This window comes from Loxodonta africana, chromosome X, assembly GCF_030014295.1.
Source record: "Loxodonta africana isolate mLoxAfr1 chromosome X, mLoxAfr1.hap2, whole genome shotgun sequence".
Taxonomy (NCBI): domain Eukaryota; kingdom Metazoa; phylum Chordata; class Mammalia; order Proboscidea; family Elephantidae; genus Loxodonta; species Loxodonta africana.
Window position 1 is genome coordinate 66,739,235 of NC_087369.1, and position 22,314 is coordinate 66,761,548.

General features: G+C 42.6%; 1 protein-coding gene across 1 annotated transcript; it reads right to left on the bottom strand.

Moving 5' to 3' along the window:
* Window positions 1-2,291: 2,291 nt before the first annotated feature.
* On the bottom strand, window positions 2,292-6,345 carry USP51 (ubiquitin specific peptidase 51). The gene is given in 2 exon segments (XM_010599919.3): window positions 2,292-5,284; window positions 5,286-6,345. Coding segments are annotated over 2 exon segments (1,722 nt in total). The 5' UTR covers window positions 5,433-6,345; the 3' UTR covers window positions 2,292-3,709.
* Between the last annotated feature and the right edge of the window lie 15,969 nt (window positions 6,346-22,314).

The window sequence follows — 22,314 nt, forward strand, 5'->3', positions numbered from 1 at the left end:
AAGAGGGAGTTGGGGATGGGGGGGATAAGAACAAGTTTCTTTTTCCAGGTGTCTCTATATATATATGTATATATTTGATTTAGCCACGGCTGTGACTGAGTCCTATGCCTGCCTTCAGAAGAATTGCTTCTGTTGAATGGGGATGGGTGGAAGTGTGGCCCAGACTGGAGATGGGTGGAAGAAGGGCAAAGTGATTGATAGCCCCACCGGTACCATAAAAATGGGAGAAGGGCTAAGTGTGCTAAGCAGACAAATAAACCAAAGGTATCCACTTAACACAGTCATCAGACATAATGTGCCCCTTTCATCTGTGCCACAGAGTCATGATGTATGGTATGATGTAGAACACTGCAGAGTGGTGCAGTACACTGTCACATGGGAAGGTAAACTAATGTGGCACGCTGTGGAAAGGTGCGGCACACAGTTGTGAGAGACACTGTGGAGAGCTGAGGCACACTGTGGAGAGGGTCAGTATTGCCACACACACCAGAGATCCCAGCCTTACTACCTTTAGCTGTTGCTCTCCCTCACCACCCGGTCTCCCATATGACTGCCAACTCTCAGGCCTGTGCTCTTTTCCTTGCTTTGTACCTGGGATTCCTTCCTTTCAGCCTGGCTGTTTCCTCTCTGAGAACCTACTTTTTTAAGTCATCTCCTGCAGCTAAGCAGCATTTTATACACTGTCTTTGTGGAAGACACAACACTGATCACAGCATATTTCCGTACTGGGCACTAAATAAGAGCTTGATGGACAAGTGGGTAAGAGTACATTACTGAGAGGGTGAATAGAGAAAATAAAAAAACTCATCCTCACAATCAACAAACATTTATTGACACAGGAATAAGGCTTGGTCCCTACTCTCAGGATGCTCAGTGCAGAGGAGTAGACCAATCACAGAGCCACAACACAGAAGAATAAAGTACTATCACTGAGGTATTAGACAAAGTACTTTGCAGGCACAGTAAGAGGAACAGAGAGGGGGAGGGAGGAATAATTTTCCAATTTATCCTTGCTTGGAGTGTTCAGGGTAGGCTTCAGAGAAGAAGCCATCTGTGAGTTGGGCCTTGAGGGAGAAGTAGGAGCCACCAGATCAAAGAAGCAGTCCTGCAGGCTGGGGCTCAGAGATGTACGTAAGGCCAGGTAAGTGAGGGGCACAGGGAACTCAGCATGAGTGAGGGAATAAGGAATGAGCAGAAGGACTGTGGAGCACAAACTCATAGCTCTACTGCGGAAATGTAAAGGTCTCGTTTCCCCGTGGAGGGAGAAAAGGGACAGAGGAAGGTGGGAGGTCTTCAGGTATAGGTCTTCATCACTTCCTCAATCATACCATGGGGTTCAAACACTAAAGCCAGAACTTCACAGTTGTGATCTAATTTCCCCAAACTGCCAAACTGTCAAGAGTCCCTTTCCAGAGGACTACATTATTGTGGGAATAATGCAGTTCTAGTTGGGAGAAGAGGATGAGTCCATAATGTTTTCATATTTCTCAAATGCAGTTGCTTCTGCCTAAGAAATACCTCTACCTCCTTCACGAAATGAGATGGGGCAGGAAACCTGAGAGGGGAAAGTGGGTTAGTGTCCACGTCTTGCAGCAATCTAACAATTGGATGGTATGATGTTAGTTAAAGTGTGTGTGCCTTTTTTCCACATTGCATTTATGTATTAACATGAAACTAAAAAAAAATATATATTTTTTTATATATAAGAAAAAAAATTTTTTTTTAACCAAAGGATTGGCAGTTCGAATCCGCCAGACACTCCTTGGAAACTCTATGGGGGCAGTTCTACTCTGTCCTATTAGGGTCGTTATGAGTAGGAATCAACTCCAAGGCACTGAGTTTTTTTTTTTTTTTTTGAAAAATATATATACTTACAAAACTCCTTGTCATGTTATTCCTTTCTCCTTCATTTTATTACTTTCATACCTGTATGTGTTTTAATAACTTTAAATTAAAAAGAATAAAAACCTTTAACCATTTAATGTTATTATTTTTTATTTAAATATTTGAAATTTTTTTTTAGAAAGAAAAAAAAAAGAACCCGTTGCCGTCGACTTGATTCTGACTCATAGCGACTCTATAGGACAGAGTAGAATTGCCCCATAGTTTCCAAGCAGCTTGGTGGATTCAAACTGCCGACCTGTTGGTTAGCAGCCACAGCAATTAACCAGTACGCCACCTGGGTTTCTTTCTTTTTTTTTTTTTAGATTTTTTAAAGTTTATAAAACTTATATTTTCATCTTTTTTGTTTAAATATTTAAAGTTTTTATTTAAACCTCTAATGTATTTGTCTAAGATCCTTTATATATTTTTTAATCATCTTTCTCTTATTTTTTCCTCTTTTAAATGTTTTAAAAAATGTCTAACATTTGTCTGGATTTTTTCTAAGTTTTCCAGTTTTAAGACTTTTCTTTAAACTTAAAATTTCATTCCATTCTTTATTATTTTAGAATTCATGGTTCATTTATTACATCATTAAAACTATTCATTCTGTTACCTTTTAATTTTTGAACATGCGTACTTAATGCTTTAATTTAGAAATATTCCTTATATTACATTTACTTTCATTTTAAACTTTAATTTTAATCTCTTCCTTCTATTTTCTTTTTTAATCTATTATTTTTATTTTCTTGGTTTATTCATTTTACATTTTTAAATCAGAAGAATTTTAAACTTTTTGTTTTTAAAACATATTTTAATACATTTTGAAACTTCTGTAAAGTTATTTTTTCAAACATCTTTTAAAAATACTTATTCTTTCAACATTTAAATATTTTTTCTTTTTAAACTTTAAAAAACTTATTTTTCTTTCAAATTTGTTCTTCTTAAATCTTCAAAAATTTTATTTTAAAATATTCTTTCTTTTCAAACTATTTTACTGGTCAACCATAGCTGGAACACTGATTTTGAAGCATTTTGCTGATGAAGGAATACTTCCTGACTTGTTTCGTTGAAGCAAGGACATACAGTAGTGCCAAAAAACCTCTGTTCTCATTCTCTTTACCTAGTTCGTTCTTTTCATTTAATCATGGTCTTATGTGAGTATTTTCAACCTCTTCCCCCTTTCCTCATTTCTTAAGGCTGAACTGGTCACTGGTTAGTAGTCCTTTTTTTTTTTCTCCTACAGACCCACAGGCCATGGTAATATAGGTTCTTTATATCAAGGTGTTAGTTGTCATATAGGTCTTGTTATCATTGTTCATTCCAGGTAGGTTCGTGTGTCACTTCTGGATCCTTGCCAATCCATTTATTTTACTTTTTTCTGGTAAGTGGTCTGGTACGACTAGTCTTTCTCTATTCTTTGTTTGTGATAGAACAGTAAATACCCTTCACTGTAAAGTAAGTCCTCTATAGTAGCCTTGGTAATGACGGCATCATCACAGCTGAACCACTGGTCCTTCTGTTGCCGGATAAAGCTGGTATAGTGTCCACTTTCCAAAGTTCCATGGTGATTAATCACTGCAAACAGTAAATACTTATTCTCGTTTGGCACACTATCTGTTGGTGGCTGGCCTTCTTTCATTCTGCTCTCTTTAGTGGAGGCCAGAAAGGGAGTCATGTCTAGCTCCAAGGGAAAAGAGATAAAGGTATTAATCTTTCGTCTCAGTTTGCCAACATGTTCGCACCGCTTGAGATGAAAACAGGCCACAATGGGTAATTTCTTCATTGTGAGTTGTTTGGTAGATTCCTGATAGCTTTGGCAATTACTTCATTTGATTTTGGCACTGCTTCCTAGGTGCTCTGGCCTTGTAAACCACTGTAGGCAGTCTGTAAGTGAGGGGATTCCTGGTATGTGGTCATCCCTAATTACTGTGCTGTCAGTACTCTTAGGGCTCTGGGAAGTGAATGCGGCACAAGAGCCAGTCAAGTCCAAACTGATATCCCAGCATGGGTCTATTGTGGTGGAGACACCTTGGCAGGCTTGACAGGTGACATCAGACTGCAAGCCACCTATAAATATTTGGTCTATGATGCAGTTGCAGCAGTTGGGGGTATTGGCCTCCTGCCCAACACTATCATCTTTGCTGTGTCTATGCAGCACATCTAATATTGCAATAAGGAACTCGTGGGCATCCTGTTGCCTATACCCTGCTAAATGTTCTGCATGAATCCATATCAGGTGAAGTAATTTATAGGGAACGTGAGGAGTTCGGCTCCCAGAGTACATAGCATGAAAAAGCGAAGACATTTCACACACCAGACACAAGCTGGGGCTTGTCATTATACATTTGTGCTTGTCAGAAAAGAAGAAATCTTTCAGTAGAGGAATGTGAGTAAGTGCCTGGACAATACAATTCATAAAGCAGGTGTTCCCAAGATTAATTAGCCCTCTCAGGCCTTTTTTTTTTCTCAGGCCTACAGTGTAGACTGACTTTTTTCTCCTCTTTTTCTTGGGTTTCACCAATTTTGGCTCCTGTCCCTTTGACTCACAGGTTATTTGCTTCTCTTCAACACCTGATGTCATACACTGTTGTTGAGAAACATCTGTTGAGGTGGAAGTTAGTAATTTCAAAATTTTCTCCTTTGTTTTTTTGGCAATCTCTTCTATGTCTTTGTCATAAACATAATCCTTACGTATAAAACAATATATAACTCCATGATAGAGGTCTACAGCTAAATTGTGCTGCTTTGTTTTAGCATGTTTGTGAATATGTTTCTCAGTAAAGCAGCCAAAGAAGACACAGGAGAGACAAGAGTGGAGTCTGTTCATATGGGTACTACATACATGACAGATACATGACTTTGCCTTACGTTTCCTAGTCTCATGGGTCCCACTCCAAACGAAACGATGGTAAATCAACCGCAGATTCTTCCGCCAGTTTTTAGCCACTTTAAAGCTCTCCACATGAGAGCAGCCAGTGGGACCCTGATCAAACTCCATCTCCAGCAACCAGTCCCATGAGCCGCCTGGATCCCCGGATCCGCCTAGGTCACCAGAGTAGCTTCGCCTTGTCTGGGGCCTGGGCCCAGGCCTGGATCTACGCTGGGATTGGCGCCAGGGCCGGGACCCGGACAGGGGCAGCAGCGGCCGCGGGGTCGGGCGCGGGAGGTGGGCAGGAGGTGTGGGTGGGTCGAAGGGTCTGGGAGGACCCCTGGAGCAGGCCCTGGGCTGGGGCCGAGGGCGGGGCTTGAGGCATGGGAAAACAGGCAAGGAGCTGCTATGACAGCGAGGGGCAGTGGAAAAGAGGAGCACCTTCTCGCCGCCGCTCCTCTTCAAGTTCCTCTCAGGTTCAGGTTTATGCTCTTGTAATGGCTTCAGCTTGAATTCCTCATTTCCCCCAGCCTGAACAAGCCTTAAGCGCTCCCACCTCCTCCTCCTCCATTTCCCCCGCCTTGTCAGCCACCTCCTCAAGCGAGACTCCTCCCCCAGCTCCGGAATTCCGGGGGGCCACTGAGCAGAAGGGCAAGGAAGCTTCTCTAACCTGGGCCATCAGCTCGCCGCTCGGCCAGAGAAGAAAGGCGTCTGGAATGGAGCTGCTGCTGTAGCTGGAATGAGACAAGGACTTCTGTGAAAGATAGGCGTTATGGCTGCGGTGCGCCTTTAGCGCCCTTGGGACTCCTCCCGCCGGCCTTCCAGCAACGCCAGCAGCTACTGCGGGCTCCACCCCCTGTAATCGAAGGTTCCCGGAGCTGAAGTGGAGATCGAGGCGGTCACCTGGTTTTAAGGCAATCAGATAGTGCGGGGAGCGGAGGGGGGCAGAGGACGAGGGGAGGGTCGCGGCCAGAGCTTCGGGTGAAAAGGGATGGAAAGTACTTGTAAAAAGGCGCCACCCTCTGACAACCTTCTCTGCGCCTTGCGCGGCCTCGCTTTCATATAGCTTCCTCTGACGTTCTTTCCTTGTATTCTAAAAAAAAAGTCGGGTCAACATTTTACCTTAAAAAAGACTAAAAGGGAGCTACTTTTGGAAAATAAGCTCAAGAGAAGATGGTGCCACCTGCTCCCACATTACATATGTTTCTGTGGCAGGGTGTATTACACCCTCCTCCCCTTGCCCCAGACGCGATTTTTTGCCCACTCGCTCAGTTTCCCTCTTGTGCTCACATTCACACCCCTTTTCTTACTTCTGCACCCTCTGATCCTTCGATTCAGCCTAGAATTCTGTCTCCTTGCCACAACCTCCGAGCGTTCTCTACCCCTTGGCCTCAGTGCAGGCCCTGAAGTCCCCTTACCTGTCTACCTCGCCCGTATAACACCCCCAGCCCCGCTGTTTGCATAGAGGTCTGGGTTACCTTGAGCCCAGGCTCCTAGTACAGAATGTCAGCAACTGCTGCTGGCCAGCCACTCCTCAGCCAGCCTTTTCTCCTGCCCTTTCCTCAGGATTGGTCATAACGGGGCCGCCCCCTGGCCCCTCCCTTTCGACGTGTGGCCCCCGGGCCGGGATCTTGCCTTCCCGCAGTAATGAATGGCTCTGCTGTCCCGCGCCGGCAGACAAACCTCTTCCTGATGCAGGCTGTGCTGAAGGCAACAAGAACAACTGATTCTAGAGAAAGCCCCTGGAATGATGCTCCAGCCTTACCTGGCTCCAGGCCCTGGCTCCCAAGGAAAAAAAAAAAAAAGATTCGTTGGTGGGGGGAAAGGGTTGCAGGGATGGCGGTTCCATGACACGAATCCCTCAGGGACCCTTCAGAGTCTGATCTCTGGGACTAAGTGGAGAGAGAGAGATGTTACCCTGGAGTGTGGGGGAGAGGAAGCATAGGCATGGGCTTCAGGCTCAGATGCACCTGGCACTTGGTAGCTGTATGACCGCAGATAAAACAGCTAACCTCTCTGAGCCTTAGTTGTCATCTGTTAAACAAAATGGAAATAATAATCCTAACCTGTTTAACTTGTTTCGAAACTACATTATAGTATCTATAAGGTAAATGATCTTCTTTATTGGCAGTTTTACCTTTATCTTTCACACCTCTCTCAGTCCCATCCTTAAAATCAACATATAGCATCATAATGACTGATACCTAGAGTAAGAAAAAAGAGAACATCCCTGTCTTTCAAAGCTCCATCAAAGTTATTTCTCAGTTCACCTGGTCACCCCAACTGAACAGAGTATGTGCATGACGGCTCATGCAACAAATGCACAACGATCCCTTAACTGTACTACTGTGCAAGGTTGTGCTGTGAGAAACAGACTAATGGGATTTTTGTCCTTAAGGAGTTCCTAGCTCAGGAGGATTTTCCTTCCCTTTATGTGAAAGGAGTATGGTGGCATAATGGTTAAGAACTTGACTGCTAACCAAAAGGCTGGCAGTTTGAACCCACCAGCTGCTCCTTGGAGACACTATGGGGCAGTTCTACACTGTCCTATAGGATCACTATGAGACAGAATTGACTCAACAGCAAGGGTTTTTTTTTTTTTTGGTTTTGGATGAAAAATCATCCAAGACCACAACTTCCAGCCAAGTCCTTATCTTGTTGCCTTTCATGTCCTATCCCCCAAATATTACTGCTTATCAGCGAGGATGTTTAATGTTAGATTTAATCTCTCTGGGACCAGTCATACACCTACTTTCTAAATCCCAGGATTATGATTCAGCTGTACCAGGATCAGAACCAGCATCTTATAGATGTCTTCCCTCAATGGATCCCAATGATTTTAGGACCAAGGACAACTGGCCCTAAATGATTTTAGGACAATATAATTGGGTTGTTCTGATGAGCACAAGGCTCACAAGACCTTGGTGAGAACTTCCCTCTTAACTCTCTTAGTCATCTAGTGCTCCTATAACAGAAATACCACAAGTGGATGGCTTTAACAAGGAGAATTTTATTTTCTCATAGTCTAGCAAGTTTCAAGTCCAAATTCAGGGCATTGGCTCCAGGGGAAGGCTTTCTCTTTCTGTCGGCTCTGGAGGAAGGTCCTTGTCCTCAAACTTCCCCTGGTCAAGGAGATTCTCAGGCACAGGGACCCCAGGTCCAAAGGAAAAGCTCTGCTCCTGGTGCTGCTTTCTTGGTGGTATGAGGTCCCCAACTCTCTGCTTGTTTCTCTTTCCTTTTTATTTCTCGAGTGATAAAAGGCAGTGCAGGCCTCATCCAAGGGAAACCCCATTTACCTTGGATCAGGACCATAAAATTACAATCACAAAATGGTGGACAACCACACAATCATGGCCTAACCAAGTTGACACATATTTTGGGGGGAACAATTCAATCCATGACACTCTCCTATACCCCTCAGTAACTAGAGACTGAGAGATTCCAATAGAGTCAGCCTTCTCCAGAGCAACTCATTCATGGAAACATTTAACTATACACTCATGGCAACTTAGCAAGAACTCCAATGAGGTTCACAGATCCTTGGCCCCTAAGCCAACTGGTGGCTGTATAGCTGAGTGGAAAGGGCACTGCCACTTGCATGGTTCTAACTGACACTATCCCACACCAGGGACGAAAGGTTTACTGTTTTCTGTGTCTCTGGATGCAGCCAAGCTTTGGGTAGAACAGCTGTGAAGGGAGCCTCAAGAGATATGATGACCCCCTCCAATTGAGGCACCTTTTGGAATGTTAATTTGGATAGACAGCAAGGTTTTCCAACACCATGGACATTGGACCTGTGTACATTACTAGAGGGTTTATTGTTGTTAGGTGCTGTTGAGTCAGTTCTAACTCGCAGCCACCCTATCTACAACAGAACGGAACACTGCCTGGCCTTGCATCATCTTCACAACCACTGTTATACTTGAGCCCATTTTGCAGCCACTGTGTCAGTCCATCTCATTGAGGGTCTTCCTCTTTTTCACTGACCCTCTATTTTTTACCAAGCATGATGTCCTTTTCTAGGGACTAGTCCCACCTGACAACATGTCCAAAGTACGTGAGATGAAGGCTCCTTGCTTCGAAGGAGAATTCTGGCGTTACTTCTTCCAAAGACAGATGTGTTCGTTCTTCTGGCAGTCCACGGCATATTCTGGCAGTCCACGGCATATTCAATATTCTTCACAGAGAGCGAGAGAGAGAGCAGATTGCTAGATCTCCACTCTCAGAGTTTCTGATTCAGTGGGTCTAGTTTACATTTCTAACAATTTAACTGCTGCTGCTGCTACAGGAACCACATTTTGAGAACCACTGCCTTAAGTTTAATGCATAAAGAACCCCAGGTCAAGGCAATCTGGCCTTAGTAACAAGAGCCCTTTCTGTTGGGGCTGGTTTCACAGGACTATTTTAACTTTGCTTCTCTTAGATTTTTCTGGCTGCAAGGGGTGCTGGGCGTGGCTGAGGGTGTGTGGTAGGGGTTGGGGGGAGTAGGAATGAGATGCATCTGGACAAATCCTACTTCTGTGCTCCTGGTGCCTCTGGACCTTTAAATCCTCAGGCAGCATGGGCCTGTTGCCCTCAATGACCTCACTTTCCTGAAGACAGGATCCCAAAGAGGCAGACTTACAGCCATTGCCTGCCCCTGACTAGGTGTGCAGGGAGAGTGCTGTGGACCGGATTCCAGCCCTTTGGTGACCCACAATGCCTGTCCAGCATCCTGCCCTCCTTTCCTGGTTCCCTTCCTCTGTTCCTTTTCTTCTCTGGGCCCCAGCTCCTATCTGGCCTGCTTCCAGTTTCCAGAAGCAACAGCCTCAAACACCACTGCTGTGTGCACTCCCCTGCTCACCGACCCATGGTGACTCCCTAGTGTGCCTCATGGTTAAAGTAGAAACTGCCCAACTTACTTCAACTCCCCCCACCCACAAATATGTCCAACTTCATGTTCACTTTCTGCCCTTCAAGACTCCAGGGCCTCAAAAAAGAAGCCTCTGTATTGCCGCTGTACAGGTGATAACATATATCAAAACACCCAGCATGTCAGCCCAATCTCTTCCCTTTCCCCTTGGCTTCTCATTTCAAAACATCTTCTACAAGCAGCGGCTCTCAACTCCTTTGCACCTTGGACCCTGTTGGCAGTCCCATGAAGCTCAGGGGTCCCTTAACAGAAAAATATCTGTTTTTAATAAATGCACTTGTAAAAGACATAGGATTATAAAGGGAATTTATTATACTGAAATACAGTTTTGAGTTTAAAGAAAAACTGTGGAACGATAACATATGTGTTTCTTTATTAACACATTAAATAACAGTAACTAGTGGTGGGCATAATAAATATCATAATTTCAAAGTAGTGATGAGCATAAATAATGATACTTCAGAAAAAGTGAAACAGCATATAATGTGATATGAAAATATTTATTGGTGACACTGTCACATGTACTGCTGGTAATACTGTGGTTTCTTGCCTAGGTTCATAATTGATCAACATGCTCAATTTAAGTTAGAAGTGGGTGAAGATAAAGACATAGTCCATTTTCCCATCCATACTCACAGACCTCTGGATTCCATACTCTGGCTACTCTGCTTCACAGTACCCTGAGCGCTTTGCCCACTTAGTGTGCAAACATATCACAAGTCATTTATTCAGTGCGTGTGATGAGCTATTCACTCTAAAAAAAAAAACAAGAAAAAAAAGACCAAACCCAGGACCCTCGAGCCGATTCCGACTCATAGCGGCCCTATAGGACAGAGCAGAACTGCCCCATAGAGTTTCCAAGGAGCGCCTGGCAGATTCGAACTGCCAACCCTTTAGTTAGCAGCCTTAGCACTTAACCAGTACACCACCAGGGTTTCCCTATTCGCTCTACCCACATTAAAATGTAACCTTACACCAGTGGCACAAGGTAGGTATTGTTAGCCTCACCTTACAGTTGGGGAAACGGAGGGATCCTCTAATGTTAACCCAAGATCACACACAGATGAAAAGGGAAAGACAGAACTTTTGAACATAGCGCTATACTCTGAATCCATATCATTTACTTGCTTCACAGCTCTTTGGAAAATAGAATGCAATTTGGGGGTGGAGGCGTGGCTCACTTCATTATGTTTTCACGCAATTCTGAATAAACTACTGAGTATTTATTTCTTTGAGAGGGTCAGGAAAATCCATTCACTGAAGAAGCCAACAGACTGCATGTCCCCGGCTGGGGAGGGCTAAGGATGCTGGAGCTGAGTCTGTAGCGGCTGCGCGTTTCCCCCTGTCTGCCTGTGCACAGGAAACCCTGGTGGTGTAGTGGTTAAGTGCTACGGCTGCTAACCAAAGGGTCATCAGTTCGAATCCGCCAGGCGCTCCTTGGAAACTCTATGGGGCAGTTCTACTCTGTCCTATAGGGTCGCTATGAGTCGGAATCGACTCGACAGCACTGGGTTTGGTCTTTTTTTGGTATGCGCGTGCACAGGCTCCCAAAGAGGGGCTTGCCTGGGGCTCAGCAGAAGGGCACGAATGTGAAGCTGATACTCAAAGACAGTACACACCGCTAACCATACCGGTTTTTACGTATTGAAATGTTTACATACCAATAAGTAAATATGATAGTACCTGTGAGAAGCAGTAAAAGTAACCATCTAAATTCTCACATAAAATCAGTAGATGTCATGATGATTCCTGATAAATGGGCCTCCTTTTGCAGCGATGTCTGAGAAACACCCGCAGTGCTCACCATCTGTCCGTCCCACCTGTCTCACGTAACCAGTGCAGTTGTGTTGTCCACCCCTTATGAAGTACTCAGTGCTTTAGAACACTTCACCACTTCATCGTTACCTTTAAATTACATCATGGTTACTGCTACTGAATACTTTGAAATTTTTGTTAGTTCTTGTTGAAGTTGTCAATGTGCGCGATATTTTTGCATCTATAATTTCAAGATTTTAAATAAGACAAATTAAACATCCAGGATCAAGAGAAAACAAATTGTCTCAACTTTAATGTTAAATATGAGAACCATGAATCTTCTGAATCCCTGGGAGAATAAAAAGTATGTAATAATAATAACGAACTGCAGCCTGGCACGTCTTATACTATGGTGGAAGAAAATAAAAAATAGAGTAGCCTGTACCATCTTTTGAATAGTGTAAGGATGCATATATAGAGAAACTATTTATATTTCTGAAAGGAAAAACCACCTGATTATTTAATTTCAAGGAGTGGCTTGTTTTATACACCAGTTTTAATTTTTTTATTTTGTATTTTTTAATAGATTATATGCACAAGGTAGAGAATTCAAAAGGTGCAGCATAGTATGCAGTGAAATGCCTCCCTGCCTGCCCAGATCCCCAGCCTCTCTGTTCTCCCTGCCAGAGTCAGCGACTGTTACCAGTTTCATACATATCCCTCCAGAGTTACAATACCAAAATGCAAATCTAAATGGGGACTGTCTAGTGTTTTGTTTTGTTTTTACAAAAATGGCAGCATACTCCAAACATTGTGCTTCCCAATCCTTTGTTTTATAAGTAACACTGTGTCCTAGAAAGCATTCCACATCAGAACATAAAGAGTTGCGTTCTTTTTAATGACTGACTAAAATTTTCTTATATGGAAGAAACTTGATGTTTTGACCAGTTCCCTATTGATAGATATTTTGGTTATTTTCATTTTTGGGTCATTGCAATCAATGCTACAAGGAATATACTTGTACATCTTCATTCCACACATCTCTGTGAATATTGGTGGGACAAATACCTGGAAATGTATTCAGAAACTTCCCCCTGAGTGTCTACTGAGGGTCAGGCGGGAACTGACTCAGACAAGCCTGCCCCCCACCATCAGAGAGCTCACAGTCCCGTAGGGAAGGCAGACATGCCACCAGACAAGAATAGCTCAGAGTGGTGAGGACTGGACTAGGAGGAGATGGAGTGTAACAGGGGAGAGATATTAACCACAAAATTAGAGTGATGCTGAATAAATTCCTTCATTTCTACCATGAGGTCAGGACCTTGGTCTGTCTGGGTCATCCTTACTCCTCTGTCCCTGGTGCCCAGCACAGGGTTTGGCATACAGATCGCTCAGTGAGCATTTAGGGAAGGAGCCACTAGGCCTTCAGTTCCAGCACTGAGATTGGAATGGGAGAGAGGACCCTGAATTTCTCCTGACTTGCTCTGTGACTGAGGGCAAATCATGTCCCTCTCTGTGCCTTTCTTCCCTCATCAGTTGTATGGGAGGCTCCCAGACCCAAGAAGGCAGCAAGGTGGTGAAGAGCATGGGCTGTGAATTCAGACATAGGTTTGAATCCTGACTATGCCCTGCTGGCTCTGTGACCTTCGAAAAGTTACTTCACCACACTGTGTCTTAGATTTCTCCTCTGGAAAATGAGACTGATCATAATAGTAGCACCTACCTTTCCCAGAGTTATTGAGAGGCCTAGAGCCAAAAAAAACCAAACCCATTGCCATCAAGTTGATTCCGACTCACAGCGACCCTATAGGACAGAGTAGAACTGCCTCATAGAGTTTCCAAGGAGTGCCTGGTGGATTCAAACTGCCAACCGTTTGGTTAGCAGCCGTAGCACTTAACCACTATACCGCCAGCGTTTCCAGGAGGATTGGATAGGTAAATAAATACCAAGTGCTTCAAACAGAGCCTGCCACATAGTAAAGGCTAAATAAATGTAAGTTCTTTGCTCTTTCTCAAAACATAAGCTTATTTTCTTCTCAGGGTCTGTGCACATGTTACTTACTCACCTGGAACACGGCCCTGTGCCACCCCCTCCCCGCCCCCCGCCCATATCTTGCCATGGCTCTTCTCCATTTCTTCATTCGTGGTTCTGCCCAAATATCACCCAGAGAGGCATTCCCTGACTAGCCATCTAAGGCACAAAACCGTGTCATTTTCTCTTCCTTGCTTTGTCTTTCTCTAATTGCTCTCCTTTTTTTATTACCCACTTTAAAATGCGGGTTTATGCTATGTCTCCTCTACTAGAATGAAAGCGACATAAAGGAAAGGACTTTTTCTTTTTGCTAACTGCTGTATCCTTGGTGCCTAGAAGAGAGCCTGGCACTTATCAAACCTTCAAGAACATCCGTTGACTGTAAAAATAGCTCGATAGAAAAACAATTGAAAGAGTTAACAAGACCAAAAGCTGGTTCTTTGACAAAACTAACAAAATTGATAAACTCTTGGCCAGACTGACAAAAGAAATACAGGAAAGGAAACAAATAACCCGAATAAGAAATGAGATGGGCCATATCACAACAGACCCAACTGAAATTAAAAGAATCATATCAGATTACTAGGAAAAATTGTACTCTAACGAGTTTGAAAACCTAGAAGAAATGGATGAATTCCTAGAAACACACTACCTACCTAAACTAACACAATCAGAAGTAGAACAACTAAATAGACCCGTAACAAAAAAAGAGATTGAAAAGGTAATCAAAAAACTCCCAACAAAAATAGCTCGATGAAGTGATTACTGTTGCCACTCCCATTTTAGAGGCAAGGTAAAGTAATTTTCCCAATGTCACACGAGCTAACACGAAGTAGAGTTGTCTGGCGGTCTGACACAAGAACCCACTCTAGAACCAGGATTGTTTTATTTTTGCAAGTTACATAAATGTTGGCTGCCAATGATTCTCTAACGTTATATCTAAAAGTTGAGAGTGCTAAATACACACATTTCACAGAATGACATCCGCGATCTGTCCACTTGGTGGTTCAATTAAATAAAATTTATAATCACTAATGATAATGATAAACAAATTAAAAGATTGTCATGTATGAGTTCCATATAATCATGCATTTGAAATAACAGAAAATTAAAAAAGAATTTTATCTGAGTGTTCAAAGAGCAAATGAAAAAATACCCAGAAGATATCATCAGAATTTTGAAGAATATCTACAGTATTATAAAAAATAATCATTTCCAGACATGAGCTATTAATAGAACTTCAAGAAATAAATAAATAAAGATTACAGTTGTATCTTTGCAATTCAGACTTATAGTTTCTCTTGTAAAACCTGTCTACCGAAATCAAAAGGTAACTTTTGGGAAAACTTACAAATCACCAAATGAAGCTTAGGGTAACCAGCTTTATTTAGAGAGCCAACCTGGGGCACAGTCATATGAGACAAAAAAAAAAATATATATATATATATATATATACACACACCCACATAAAACATGAAAAACAGGTGTTTATTTGAAATTATATACTATTCTCCATTATTCACTTTTCTATTACACAAAAGCTACAGTTTAAACAAAACAACAATAGACCTGGTTAACAGTGGCACTTAGTAATTAATAAAAACAAACAAAAAGCATTGCCGTCGAGTCAATTCCGACTCATAGCGACCCTATAGGCCCTATAGGACAGAATAGAACTGCCCCGTGGGGTTTCCAAGGAGCGCCTGGTGGATTCCAACGGCTGACCTTTTGATTAGCAGTGGTAGCACTTAACCACTACGCCACAAGAGTTTCCAGGAATTAATAGTAGAGCTAATTAAGCAAATATTATCTGCAAGAAAAATATAACGCTGTTTATAAGGCTTTTGTCTGTCTTCTGATACCAAAAAACAAAAAAACAACAACAAAAAAAACCAACCCACTGCCCTCGAGTCCCTTCCGACTCGTAGCGACCCTATAGGACAGAGTAGAACTGCCCCATAGTTTCCAAGGAGCGCCTGGAGGATTCGAACTGCTGACCTTTTGCTGAGCAGCTGTAGCACTTAACCACTACGACACCAGGGTTTCCGTCTTCTGATACAGCAAGTTTTTTTTTAGAATTTTTTTTTTTTTACACTTTATTGGAGATTTGGGGCCCTGGTGACCCAGTGGCTAGGAGCTTAGGCTGCTAACCAAAAGGTTGGCAGCTCGAATTCACCAGCCGCTCCTTGGAAACCCTATGGGGCAGCTCTACTCTGTCCTATAGAGTCGTTATGAGTCGGAATGGACTCGACAGCAATGGGTTTGGTTTCTTCTTTTGGTATCAGAGATTTAGATTTGGGGGGGGGGGCATATTATTGTTCATCCTTAAGTCACGTAAGTGTAAACTTTTCTAAAAGTAGAATCTAAATTTCATACAATGAAGCAGATTATCTACAATTTAAAAATAAAAAACGTGTTTCTTCCTGTATCATGACAGGAGTAGGATATTTTTCACTCTTTCTGTTTCTTTTTCTAATACTTACCTGAACTGCCTGCAGCCTTTAGGACATACTTGTTTTTTCTTTTATGTAGTGGTAAAACTGGATACGGTGAGATTTAACATTCACTTTAATTTGCAACACTGTCTTACCAAGCCCTCTGATTCTTGCTGGCAGTCCAACGTGATGATATGGAGCTAAGTATCCTCTTAAAAAGAAAACGTTTGAGCACGTAGTACTCAGGAGTTTACTTAGTAGTAACTAAAAAGTAACAGCAGGATTTTAGATCTGTGGAAATTGGCTTCCAGCTCTCCCAAAACATCCATCCACTTTCAATCCACAGGCTTGTTTTGTCAGTCAGTTGGGCTGTCCATGTCTAAAATGTCCATCATTTTTAAATGCTCTGTAGTATATCGGGTGTCATCCTAGGCTAAAATCTCTTTCTCAGGAAAAAACGTTTTTTAAGCGCAGAGATCGTTTGAACTTGTGCAATTGAAGCTGGATTCCAAATAAGTTACAATTTTAGTAAAGAAATTAAGAAAGTCGTGTTTAATTTGGCTACCTTATTCTGGTGACTTTTTTTTAAGTTCAGAAGCAGTCTTATTTCAAAAAAGGGAGTCACTTTTTATCAGGTGCTTTTTTTTTTTGATTGTACGTTAGATGAAGGTTTACAGAACAAACTAGTTTCTCATCAAACAGTTAGTACACACATTGTTCTATGACATTGGTTAACAACCCCATGACATGTCAGCACTCTCCCTTCTCAACCCTGGGCTCCCTATTACCAGCTTTCCTGTTCCCTCCTGCTTTCCAGTCCCTGCCCCAGGGCTGGTGTGCCCCTTTAGTCTTGTTTTGTTCTATGGGCCTGTTCAATCTTTGGCTGAGGGGGGAGGGGAACCTCAGAAGTGACCTCATTACTGAGCTGAAAGGGTGTCTAGGGGCCATACTCTCAGGGTGTCTCCAGTCTCTGTCAGGCCAGCAAGTCTGGTCTTTCTTTTTGAGTTAGAATTTTGTTCTACATTTTTTTCCACCTCTGTCTGTGACCCTCTATTGTGCTCCCTGTCAGAGCAGTCAGTGGTGGTAGCTGGGCAGCACTTCGTTGTACTGGGCTCAGTCTGGTGGAGGCTGTGGTAGATGTAGCCCATCAGCCCTTTGACCTAATCTTTCCCTTTTATCTTCAGTTTTCTTCCTTCTTCCTAGCCCCCAAAAGGGTAAGACCAGTGGAGTGTCCTAGATGGCCGCTCACAGGCTTTTAAGACCCCAAATGCTATTCACCGAAGTAGAATGCAGAACATATTCTTTATAAACTATGTTATGCCATCTGAGCTAGATGTTCCCTGAGATCAGGATCCCCACAGCCCTCAGCCCAGCAAATCGGTCCCTCAGGGAGTTGGATATGTCTATGGAGCTACCACTACCTTGCCTTGTACAGGTTGTGCTGGCTTCGCCAGTATTGCGTACTGTCTTACCCTTCACCAAAGTTTCCACTTATCTATTGTTTATTGAGTGTTTTTCCATCCCCACCCCTCCCCTCCCTCGTAACCATCAAAGATGGTTTCTTTTTTTTTATTTGTTGTGCTTTAAGTGAAAGTTTACAAATCAAGTCAGTCTCTCACAGAAAAACTTATATACACCATGCTACATATTCCCAATTTCTCTCCCCCTAATGAGACAGCCCGCTCTCTCCCTCCACTCTCTCTTTTCGTGTCCATTTCGCCAGCTTCTAAACCCCTCTACCCTCTCATCTCCCCTCCAGGCAGGAGATGCCAACATAGTCTCAAGTGTCCACCTGATCCAAGAAGCTCACTCCTCACCAGCATCCCTCTCCAACCTGTTGTCCAGTCCAATCCCTGTCTGAAGAGTTGGCTTTGGGAATGGTTCCTGTCCTGGGCCAACAGGCGGTCTGCGGGCCATGACCACCGGGGTCCTTCTAGTCTCAGTCAGACCATTAAGTCTGGCCTTTTTACAAGAATCTGGGGTCTGCATCCCACTACTCTCCTGCTCCCTCAGGGGTTCTCTACTGTGTTCCCTGTCAGGGCAGTCATTGGTTGTAGCCGGGCACCATCTAGCTCTTCTGGTCTCAGGCTGATGCAGTCTCTGGTTTATGTGGCCCTTTCTGTCTCTTGGGCTCCTAATTACCTTGTGTCCTTGGTGTTCTTCATTCTCCTTTGATCCAGGTGGGTTGAAACCAATCGATGCTTCTTAGATGGCCGCTTGCTCCCATTTAAGACCGCAGACGCCACTCTCCAAAGTGGGATGCAGAATGTTTCTTAATAGATTTTATCATGCCAATTGACTTAGCTGTCCCCTGAAACCATGGTCCCCAAACCCAGCCCCTGCTAGGCTGGCCATCACAGCATTCAGTTTATTCAGGAAACTTCTTTGCTTTTGGTTTAGTCCAGTTGTGCTGACCTTGCCTGTATTGCGCGTTGTCTTTCCGGTCACCTAAAGTAGTTCTTATCTACTATCTAATTAGTGACTACCCCTCTCCTCTCCTACCCTCCCTCGCTCCTTCCCTCCCCCCTCTCGTAACCATCAAAGAATATTTTCTTCTCTGTTTAAACTATTCCCCGAGTTCCTATAATAGTGGTCTCATACAACATTTGTCCTTTTGCAACTGACTAATGTCACTCAGCATAATACCTTCCAGATTCCTCCATGTTATGAAATGTTCCACAGATTCATCACTGTTCTTTATCGATGTGTAGTATTCCATTGTGTGAATATACCATAATTTATTTACCCATTCATCCGTTGATGGGCACCTTGGTTGCTTCCATCTTTTTGCTATTGTAAACAGTGTTGCAATGAACGTGGGTGTGCATATATCTGTTCGTGTAAAGGCTCTTATTTCTCTAGGATATATTCCAATGAGTGGGATTGCTGGCTCCTATGGTAGTTCTATTTCTAGCTTTTTAAGGAAGCACCAAATCGATATCCAAAGTGCTTGTACCATTCGACATTCCCACCAGCAGTGTAGAAGTGTTCCAGCCTCTCCACAGCCTCTCCAGCATTTATTGTTTTGTGTTTTTTGGATTAATGCCGGCCTTGTTGGAGTGAGATGAAACCTCATTGTAGTTTTGATTCTCATTGCTCTAATGGCTAATGATCGTGAGCATTTCCTCATGTATCTGTTAGCTACGTGAATGTCTTCTTTAGTGAAGCGTCTGTTCATATCTTTTGCCCATTTTTTAATTGGGTTATTTGTCTTTTTGTAGTTGAGTTTTTGCAGTATCATGTAGATTTTAGAGATCAGGCACTGATCGGAAATGTGATAGCTAAAAACTTTTCCCCAGTCTGTAGGTAAGCTTTCTATTCTTTTGGGGAAGCCTTTGGATGAGCACAGGTGTTTGATTTTTAGGAGCTCCCAGTTATCTAGTTTTCCTTCTGCATTGTTAGTAATGTTTTGTATACTGTTTATGCCGTGTGTTAGGGCTCCTAAAGTTGTCCCTATTTTTCTTCCATGATATTTTTCGTTTTAGACTTTATATTTAGGTCTTTGATCCATTTTGAGCTCGTTTTTGTGCACAGAGTGAGGTATGGGTCTTGTTTCTTTTTTTTTGCAGATGGATATCCAGTTATGCCAGCACCATTTGTTAAAAAGACTGTCTTTTCCCCATTTAATGGTTTGGGGGCCTTTGTCAAATATCAACTGCTCATATGTGGATGGATTTATGTCTGGATTCTCAATTCTCTTCCATTGGTCTATGTATCTGTTGTCGTACCAGTACCAGGCTGTTTTGACTACTGTGGCGGTATAATAGGTTCTCAAATCAGGTAGCGTGAGGCCTCTCACTTTGTTCCTCTTCTTTCGTAATGCTTTACTTATCCAGGGCCTCTTTCCCTTCCATATGAGGGTGGTGATTTGCTTCTCCATCTCATTAAAGAATGTCGTTGGAATTTCGATGGGAATTGCATTAAATCTGTAGATCGCTTTTGGTAGAAAAGACATTTTAAAAAATGTTAAGTCTTCCTATGACAATGTTCCGCGGCTACTGACACTTAATTGTGCTCATGAGGAACCTTTACATAGATCAAGAGGCAGTTGTTTGGACAGAACAAGGGGCTATTGATTGGTTTAAAGTCAGGAAAGGTGTGCGTCAGGGTTCTATTCTTCCACCATACCTATTTAATCTGTATGCTGAGCAAATAATATGAGAAGCTGGACTATATGAAGAAGGACAGGGCATCAGGATTGGAGGAAGACTCATTAACAACCTGCGTTATGCAGATGACACAACTTGCTTGCTGAAAGTGAAGAGGACTCGAAGCACTTACTAATGAAGATCAAAGACCAGAACCTTCAGTATGGATTACACCTCAACATAAAGAAAACAAAAATCCTCACAACTGGACCAATGAGCAACATCATGATAAACGGAGAAAAGACTGAAGTTGTCAAGGATTTCATTTTACTTGGATCCACAATCAAGAGCCATGGAAGCAGCAGTCAAGAAATCAAAAGACTCATTGCATTGGGCAAATCTGCTGCAAAGGACCTCTTCAAAGTGTTGAAGAGCAAAGATGTCACCCTGAAGACTAAGGTGCGCCTGACCCAAACCATGGTATTTTCGATCACATTATATGCATGTGAAAGCCGGACAGTGAATAAGGAAGACCGAAGAAGAGTTGATGCCTTTGAATTGTGGTGTTGGCGAAGAATATTTAATATACCATGGACTGCCAAAAGAACGAACAAATCTGTCTTGGATGAAATGCAGCCAGAATGCTCCTTCGAGGCAAGGGTGGCGAGACTGCATCTTACATACTTTGGACATGTTTTCAGGAGGGATTAGTCCCTGGAGAAGGACATCATGCTTGGCAGAGTACAGGGTCAGCGGAAAAGAGGAAGACCCTCAACGAGGTGGATTGACACAGTGGCTGCAACAATGAGCTCAAGCATAACAACGATTGTAAGGATGGCTCAGGACCGGGCAGTGTTTCGTTCTGTTGTGCATAGGGTCTCTATGAGTCGGAACCAGCTCGACGGCAACTAACAACAACAACACAACAAGTCTTCCTATCCATGGGCAAGGTACGTTTTTCCACTTATGTAGGTCTCTTTTGGTTTCTTGCAGAAGTGTTTTGTAGTTTTCTTTGTGTAAGTCTTTTACATCTCTGCTCAGATTTATTCCCAAGTATTTTATCTTCTCGGGGGCTACTGTAAATGGTACTGATTTGCTGATTTCCTCTTCGGTGCGATGTTCTTTTTGTAGGTGTAGAGGAATCCAAATGATTTTGGTATGTTTATCTTGTATCCCAATACTCTGCTGAACTCTTCTATTTCAGTAGTTTTCTTGAGGCTTCCTTAGGGTTTTCTGTGTATAAAATCATGTCATCTGCAAATAGAGATTCTTTTACTTCTTCCTTGCCAGTCTGGATGCCCTTTATTTCTTTATCTAGCCCAATTGCTCTGGCTAGGACCTCCAGCACAATGTTGACTAAGAGCGGTGATAAAGGGCATCCTTGTCTGGTTCCCAATCTCGAGGGGAATGTTTTCAGGCTCTCTCCATTTAAGGTGATGTTGGCTATTGGCTTTGTATAAATGCCCTTTATTATGTTGAGGAATTTTCTTTCCTTCTATTCCTATTTCGCTGAGAGTTTTTTTTTTTTTTATCATGAATGGGTGTTGAACTTTGTCAAATGCCTTTTCTGCATCAATTGATAAAATCCTGTGATTCTTGCCTTTCATTTTATTGATACGATGGATTACATTAATTGATTCTCTAAAGTTGAATCACCCCTGCATACCTGGTATAAATCCCACTTGGTCGTGGTGGATTATTTTTTTGATATGTTGTTGAATTCTATTGGCTAGAATTTTGCTGAGGATTTTTGCATCTAAGTTCATGAGGGATATAGGTCTGTAATTTTCTTTTTTAGTGGTGTCTTTACCTGGTTTTGGTATCAGGGATATGGTGGCTTCATAGAATGAGTTTGGGAGTATTCCGTCCTCTTCTATGCTCTGAAATACCTTTAGTAGTAGTGGTGTTAACTCGTCTCTGAAAGTTTGGTAGAACTCTGCAGTGAAGCCGTCCAGGCCAGGGCTGTTTTTGGGGGGAAGTATTTGGAAAACACTTTTTTTTATTTGGATTACCCTTTCAATCTCTTCTTTTGTTATGGGTCTATTTAGTTGTTCTACCTCTGTGTTAGTTTAGGTAGGTAGTGCGTTTCTAGGAATTCATCTATTTCTTCTAGGTTTTCAAATTTGTTAAAGTACAATTTTTCCTAGTAATCTGATATGATTCTTTTAATTTCAGTTGGGTCTGTTGTAATATCGCCCATCTCATTTCTTATTCGGGTTATTTGCTTCCTCTCCTGTTTTTCATTTCTTATTCGGGTTATTTGCTTCCTCTCCTGTTTTTCTTTTGTCGGTTTGGCCAATGGTTTATCAATTTTGTTGATCTTTTCAAAGAAGCAGCTT